We start from the raw sequence: 7,931 nt of genomic DNA on the forward strand, positions 1-7,931 counted from the left end.
ATTCATTAGATGGAAGACTAAAAGTTAAAGAAGATTCAAACCACACGGCTTTAAAAAGCACATAGACCCCAAAATTGGATTTTTATTAGATGTATTTGTCCAATTTGTCATCGAAAACCTTTCAAACACAATTTATTACAGGAATATTTGTAAAATTAAACAATAATTTAACTGTTTTCAGTGATAAATTTGACAAATATATTCAATGAAAATAAATTTTGGGTCTCTGTACTTTTTAAACATAAAGTGAGGTGTTAGTGTTTTAAAACCTCCATTTTGGGGTGCCAGTGCAATTTGCTCTAAAATTCTTTTGGCAATTTTCTTTCCAACAACAACTCCCTTTGCAAGACACTTCCAAATAAACACGTTGAACTTTAGGGAGAGTTTGAGTTAGATCTCATATTATTGTGAAAAGTGTGTTAGGATTAGAGTGATCAATCACACACAATCGAATAAAAAACAATGAAGAAGGAGATACAGATTTTACCATAATTCACCTTAATGTGAGGCTACATCTAATATTAGGTTTTTCAATATATTCCTATTGAAAATAACAACATACAATGTTATGTTACAAGAGAACATATATAGGCCCTTATAAATCCTAAGCCACAACTATTCATAGGCTCATGCTCAAACTGTAAAGAAACTTCGAAGTCCATAGAAAAATGGACCTTCTACATGCTATGGGGGTGGTACTCCCACACCCTGGCAGGGTAGCCTCTCCTCACCGAGAGCGGGACCCAAGTGTTCATCGGCAACACAATGAGAAATATGAGCAATACTCAACAAAGTGGAGGTATATTATGAGTTGTACCTACGTGGTAGTTGATTCAGATTCAAATTGAAATTTAGATGAAAATGATGCTGGGTTCAATTATCCTAATTATTAATTTTTTTTATCAAAACCTAATTATTTAATTATGGATCGAAATGGGTCGACAATTATAATAAAAATTAAAATAGCTGCAATTAGTGGTAATTTGTAATTGTGGAACAATCCAGCACCTTATATGTAAACGAAAAGCTTACTTTACCCCCAAAAAAAAGAAGAAAAAAAAAAAAAAAAACGAAAAGATTAAAAGAATCAATTAGTAAATATAATTTGGAAAGAGGGGTTTTTTTCCTTGATGGACAAAATGGGTACTGAACGAACCTTGCTATCCTCGTAGAAGAAAGAGGAACAAGAAGACACTCTTTCACACTCTCGTTCATGAGCTATCTGATCTGAAATCTTCACTGGAATCTTGTGAGTCGTTGCTCATTTCGCCGGCGTCGGTGACTGTAACGACCTTATGTGAGCATTTGTTTCAATTATTTTATTTATCTAGCCAATATTTTATTTATTTGTGTTCTTTATTCTCTCAGTAAACCTAATTTCGTTCCAGGATTTAGGAAATTTGGAGGTGTTGGCGTTGAGATTTTAAATTTTCTCTCTAGACCTCAATTCTCCGCGACCTTCAAGCTCTATCTCTGCAAAGCTGTCTCAATGCTACTTAAGGTACATCTTCTCTCTCTCTCTCTCTCAGTCTTTCTCTTTTTTGGTTCTATCATATTGCTGTTGCTTCAAGTTAATACATTTGTACCGAGTGTGTATATTAAGATAGATTAAGATTTGAATTTCATAATCCATGAAGTGGATCATTTTTGTTCCTTTATCTTTATATTTTACTGGCTGCAGCGCACAACCGTGATTGGTTCATGAACACGCTATTTATGCGTTTTGCTTTGCTTCTTTTATTTATTATTAAGGTAGAAATTATTTAATGTTTTACCACACAATATTGGTTGGCTTAGAAATCTTCCTAATAACTGTAACAGAAAAAGTACTTCTGCCTTAGAAATGTTAATTTGGAATAGAATCATTGCTATATAGGCCCTACCTCACTAACACGTTAGATCCAACGCACACAAAAGCACTTCAGTAATTCAGTAAGTTTTACAGTATGAAAAACCAAAAAAAATTTGATTTACTCTAAAACTCCAATCTTATTCATTGGGTACACGTGCATATATAACGAGGGAAGGGAAAGACTTCTAATAACAAAACAAATGGAACTGACTAAATTTTACTCATAATATTACACTGAATTACAGTTTGAATCAGACTCCACAATCTTTCCTATGTTTCCATTAGCAGAAGTAAAAAAAAAAAAAAAAAAAAAAACTAAAACAGTCATAAACAACCATGCAGATAACTGCACCACTTGATCTAATAAGGCTTGATAGGGTTATGAGCTATTCTTCTAATAATTTGTTTTGCAGATTGATCAGATTCTATAGTTTACGAGTTCTAGGTGCTTCCATTGAATTATTTCATGTTTAACTCTATGGTGGGATTAGAATTGAATATTGAGTGGTTGAGTTACTGTTGGAACCAATTTTTGAATGTGAATTTTCCTTTTCTCCCCTCCTCCCTTCCAAATAAACATTTTTTTGGAAGGGGAAGTTCTTGAATTATAAGAAAATAAGCTTCCTTGAGAAGGATTTTTTTTTTCAATTTGAGTCACTGTTTCCTGTACTATTTGTCTTTTCTCTACCTGTACATCTGCATTCATGAACAAATTCTGTCTTCCTTTGTTCAATCTTTTGAAGAATTGAATCTACTAACATATGAACATTCTTTTTGATTACTCTATTTTTATCCTTTGGGATGTGTAACGTTGAGCTAGATTTTTGCTTTAGGATTGCTATTGTTAGACTTTCAAGTTGCAACTTGCAGCTTTATCCGATTTGAGAACTGAACTTTGTAGTTTTGTTCTTTAAATTCTTTCGGACTTGTAGGCCTCTTGGTAGAAGGGAGGCTTTTTGCGATAATCTCTGGTGGTACCGTTCTATTAACTCTTGCTTCATCTTTTCTGAACTGCAGGTCAAACTATATAACAAAGTTAGCAATTTTTGGCTTCACCTTCTTTGAAGCATTTTGAGTCCTCCTATGGTGGGAGTTTTTAGATGTAATCTCTCCTTGCTGTTTTAGAGCACTAAGTGTTTATACTATCTTGAATGTCTCCAGTATTGTCATGGTTTTTATGGCCTCCACTGTCATCATTTATATCTTTTTTTTAACTCATCATAGCTCTGATACATTAAAACGTATTAAACAGTCCCAAGCTAGAACTGGAGGTTGATATGCAAGACAATCTCAAGAAAATTGAGCACATCAAGAACCAGTGGAGAACTAATTGCACAGAATGGAACTAGAACCAGAAATTCAGGGATGGAAGCTTTTGTGGTAGAAGTTAAATGTTTAACAGAGGGTTAATTGGGTGGACCTGACACCCCAGTCTAGTGGACCAGTAAGAAGCCTTCTTGCTGAAAACATTATGATGTTTAAAGAACATACTAGGGCTCAACTAAAGAGGTTCTGTAACTAGGATTCGAGTTTGGTGACTAGAATACTTAGAAGTTGAAGACAATAATAGAATGTTACCAACTGAACTGCAGAGAACAACTTACTTATGATTTTATATTGAATTTTAGGCTCCCTAGAAAACAAGTAATGAGAAATACCGCTTTAAGGCTAGCTGAAAACAAGAAGCCCAAGCAGAATAATAGAAGAAGGTATGATTATAAGTTTGTGCTGAGCAGCTGAAAATCCATCCAAGCACACCTAGAATCCACAGTGTAGAGAAAACCAAAGTTTCATTGCTATTAGAAGTCATATGGATAATTAATACTCCCACAAATTAACTCTTTGCATGACTTGAAATTGCCTAATCCAACGTAACCAAATTTTATACTTAATTGACTAATTATAGACTTAAAACGACTCTTGCTTTAACTAGGACCTCAAGTACAGTAACTAATAAAGTAAATTCCATATTCCTAACTCCTATCCTTATTTTAGTCTCATTAAATTGGTCCATAATGCTGTAATCCATGCCTCAAAGGCCCCGCATGCATGGAACTCAATGTAAGGTTATTTCACTAAGTTATCACAAATTGACTCTTTGCATGACTTGAAATTGCCTAAACCAATGTAACCAAATTTTCTACTTAATTGACTGATAATAGACTTAAAACGACTCTTGCTTTAACTAGGACCTCAAGTACACTAACTAATAAAGTAAATTCCATATTCCTAACTCCTATCCTTATTTTAGTCTCATTAATTTGGTCCATTATGCTGTAATCCATGCCCAAAGGCCTCACATGTATGGAACTCAATGTAAGGTTATTTCACTAAGTTAAGCCCAATTCTGTGATTTTCCTGTGTCATGTGTAGTCTTACCAACCTTGTTGTTTATGAAATCAACAATTTAATATCTGGGTAGAGTCACCTCTGGTTTTAATTAGCTTTTTGTCACTTTAATCAACTTTTGGGTATAACTGCCCGTTACAAAACCAAAGCCACAAAAGAGCGGGTGAGCATTTAGTTGTGCACTGAGAGAGTTTTTGAGCTCAGTCAGTGGTCTAGGTAGCATCACAGCTGATGATTTTAAAGTGCATATACTTAGTATTTGTGAAATAAAATTCCTTGTTTATTGTTTCATCTGCTTTTCATTTTCAAGAACTGGCTCTTTTTCTTGGGTTCAGATGGTATGCTGAGTAGGTGCTGAAAGGTGAAAATCAGGAATTTTGACCTTACATATTGATCAGGCAACATTCGAGGTTTGCTGAAGAATGAACTCTCTAGGACTTGCTGCCTGTGGGCCCTATAAGCAAGTTACACATATTTCTTCTTTGTCCCCCCCACCTTCTTCTCGCCCATGCTTCTCACCAATCTATGCAATTCGTCCTACTCAAAGTTGCCGAAGACTTTGCTCTAGTGCATCCAGCTATCGGAGATCTATGCCAGTTTGCTTGTTTGGTGGCAAAAGAAATTCAGGGAAAGACAATGAGGTGAGGCATTTCTCTGAAATTCTCTTTGTTTGTTTGGGTTGACCTGCAAGATGAGGAAAACTCATGTTGGGTATGTAAGGCTGTCTGCATAGTTTGTACTTAAACTTGAATCCCTAACATACAGGATTTTTGTCTACTTAATATCAGTTAGTATCACATATTGAATCCAACACTGCCAATTAGGAATTATTCTCACAGATACCTGCCAATAGCTGAGGGGAGGCTCCATGGTAATATTCTTTTTTAGCTGGATCAGTTCCTGCCACCTGTTCCAACCTGATACTTGAATCCTTGATTGGATCAAGATTTCTTTCCTTTTACGATACAGAGAGTTTTGTAAGCCCATTTTCTTTTACTCTTCATGAGAGAAGGGAGAGATTAAGGGGGTTAATTTCATCCAACAAAGTTTGATTTTCATTTGTATTGCCTTAAAATTTCAGGAAACTAACAAATTTACATTAATGATGAAAATTTTGGAAATAACTTTTGCTCATTCCATGAAAGATGTTAATTTAGCATTGGGAGACCAAGCATTTGTAATTGTAGGAAACTGACTTGTTCTTGTCAAAGAAAGAAAAAAAGAAGAAAAAAAGGGGCTTAGAATGGGCGGATAAAAGAAAATAAAATAGCTCTGTAGATTGGGAAATGGAGAGTGCAATAGTGAGACAACTAGTTTATGTTGCAGTTTGAAATGGTAAATATTGAAATAACCAGTTGTAAACATAAATGTTCAAGATATTTGGACTCCCCCCAACCCCCCCCCCAAAAAAAAAAAAAAAAAAAAAAAAAAAAAAACAGAAAAAGGGAGGAACACACTCATGCAAAATAAATGAATAAGAGGTTGGGGGGGGGGGTTTGGGGTTTGGTGTCCAGTAGGTTCAGAAGCAAACTACACCCCCTTTTCTGTTGTGGATGTGTAATATGTCCACAGATGGTACCACTTATGGACTATTTTTTTCTTATACTTTTCGATTTGTTACCTTTTCCTTTAAAGGTGAAAAATAGGATCTCAATTATTTTGGCATAAAAGGACTTACCAACTGTGTAGGTATTCCCGAAAGGATGCAAAGTTGGTGAACTTATTCTGAATTGTTAATCCCTTGACATCTCAGATTGAGGAAGAACCTTTTTTATATATATTATCTTTTTAGTGAATGTATCTACCATTTCTAGGATACTTTTGATAGCTGGGCCTTTCACTTTCTGATGAAAATATTTCTTCACTAATGATTCAAAGTTAAAGCAAGTGATCACTAATGACTATAAGTAATCTAGCATAAGAAATGTAATATTCTGTTGAGAGGATAGGTGTTTTATTTTCAGGAAATATAGACAAAATTGTCTGTTCTTCTGTGATGAAGATAAAATGGGGTTTGATCAACCTGACAGTTGATTGTTTTAATGATCTAAGCATCATAGCTCTGTGATTGTTTGGTTTAATCTCTTACTGCTTTGAGAATGAGATTGTGAATACTTGCTCATCCTATCTACTTCTATAACATGTTGAGGCTGTAAACTAATGAGTTACCATGACAGTAGATGGGACCTCTTAACACATTTCTCTGGGACCTTGAAGTTTTCTCCTTTCTGTTGTAGGATTTTAAGATTGCACATTCATGATGATAGTTATTGGCTTATTGCAGCTGTACAATAAGAAGTCATCATGATTACAGATGGCCCGTCCAATGTTAGTGTCTTGGTCCTTAAAATTTCCTCCTCTCTTGGTCGAGTTAAATTTCAATATCCTGTTTCTGTGTATCTTGGATAGTGTTCAACATTTCAAATTTGTCAAAAATCATCCAGCTATGCGATTGAAATAATTTGATTTCAGCTTGACTAAGGCAGAAGACATTTTTTTGGGGGTTTCTTTGACCCTGCAGTTGTATACATGGTTACTCAGCTGCTTTTTTTTTATGGAAGATAAAGATATGAAGATCATCTTTCCCCAAGTGAAATTGTCATTCTGATTCTTGGTGGGAGTAATATCCTAATAAAAATACATCATTGTACTTTTAAGTGGCCAATTGGCCAAATAATAAATGAAGTCTTTCTTGAAGGTTTCTTTTTTCCTTTCTTGTTTTTGGTGGATGATTCATCCCATTTACTAGAGTTCTCAATATTGCAGGGTTCTCCATGGGAAGTACTTGAGAAAGCTTGGGGTGGTTTAACAAAGAAAAAGTCGATGGAAGACATACTGAAGGAGCAGATCCAGAAAAGAGAATTTGCTGATGAGGGAGGTGGTGCAGGAATTCCTCCAGGTGGTGGTGGTGGTGGTGATGATGGTTTCAGTGGGTCAGAGGATGAAAGTTCTGATGATGTCTTGGATGAATTTATTCAAGTAACATTGGCTACCATTGGCCTCATCTTTGTGGTAATATCACAACTGCCATGTCAACTTTTTCATACACTAATCATCTTTCATTTCAGAATTCTGCAATTACTTAATATTATCAGCATAATATTTAAGATACTATGCTTAACACTTTTGGGGTTGAATTTACATGTTTGGAGTTGTTATTGATTTCAGATACAAATTATGTCTCACTATGCCTTTCGTGTTTGTAGTACATTTACATCATTGATGGAGAGGAGTTGACTCGTCTGGTAGGTGACTTCATTAAGTATCTCTTTACAGGGAGGCAAAGCAACCGTTTGATGCAAACCATGTACATGTGGAGAAGATTTTACAGGCATTTGACTAAGAAGCGTGAGGAAGTGGATAAGTATTGGTTGGAACGTGAAATCATCAGGACACCAACCTGGTGGTATGATCCCACAGCACTTATGTACTACCTCAGGTCTCGTCTTTCACCATCATCATCACATCGATCATCACCATCTTATTATGAGTAGACCTGAGATTTTGTTAGTTCTTTCTCATTCCTGTCACCATTGTCATGAAATCAATTACATAGCTTCTCGACTACCAAGAAAACGTCTTGTGATGGTGGGTCTTTGCATCGATGAACTTTGTTTAGTGATTATCACAAAATTTTGTATTTTGGATGTTCTTGTAATGCTAAGATGGCCTCTGGTAGTTTCTTTTGGAGATTAGACACCCAAGATTTAGTTGATGGTCCTTGATTGCA

At 35.3% G+C, this 7,931-nt stretch overlaps 1 protein-coding gene across 5 annotated transcripts; it reads left to right on the forward strand.

Moving 5' to 3' along the window:
• Positions 1-1,125: 1,125 nt before the first annotated feature.
• Positions 1,126-7,884, forward strand: LOC149010148 (nucleusenvelope protein). Of its 5 annotated transcripts, none has more exons than XM_089160503.1 (6): positions 1,126-1,297; positions 1,389-1,501; positions 2,785-2,826; positions 4,537-4,842; positions 6,968-7,213; positions 7,408-7,884. In XM_089160503.1, the coding sequence occupies exons 4-6, from the start codon at positions 4,624-4,626 to the stop codon at positions 7,693-7,695; spliced, it is 753 nt and encodes a 250-aa protein (XP_089016629.1). In that variant the 5' UTR covers positions 1,126-1,297; positions 1,389-1,501; positions 2,785-2,826; positions 4,537-4,623; the 3' UTR covers positions 7,696-7,884. The 5 variants fall into 5 exon arrangements, with proteins under 5 accessions (XP_089016629.1, XP_089016630.1, XP_089016628.1 ...); XM_089160504.1 differs by lacking the exon at positions 2,785-2,826 and adding an exon at positions 2,870-2,954; XM_089160502.1 differs by lacking the exon at positions 2,785-2,826.
• Positions 7,885-7,931: the final 47 nt, after the last annotated feature.

This window comes from Hakea prostrata, chromosome 7 (genome assembly GCF_041222555.1).
Source record: "Hakea prostrata isolate BN-2017 chromosome 7, UWA_Hpros_2, whole genome shotgun sequence".
NCBI classification, from domain to species: Eukaryota; Viridiplantae; Streptophyta; class Magnoliopsida; order Proteales; family Proteaceae; genus Hakea; species Hakea prostrata.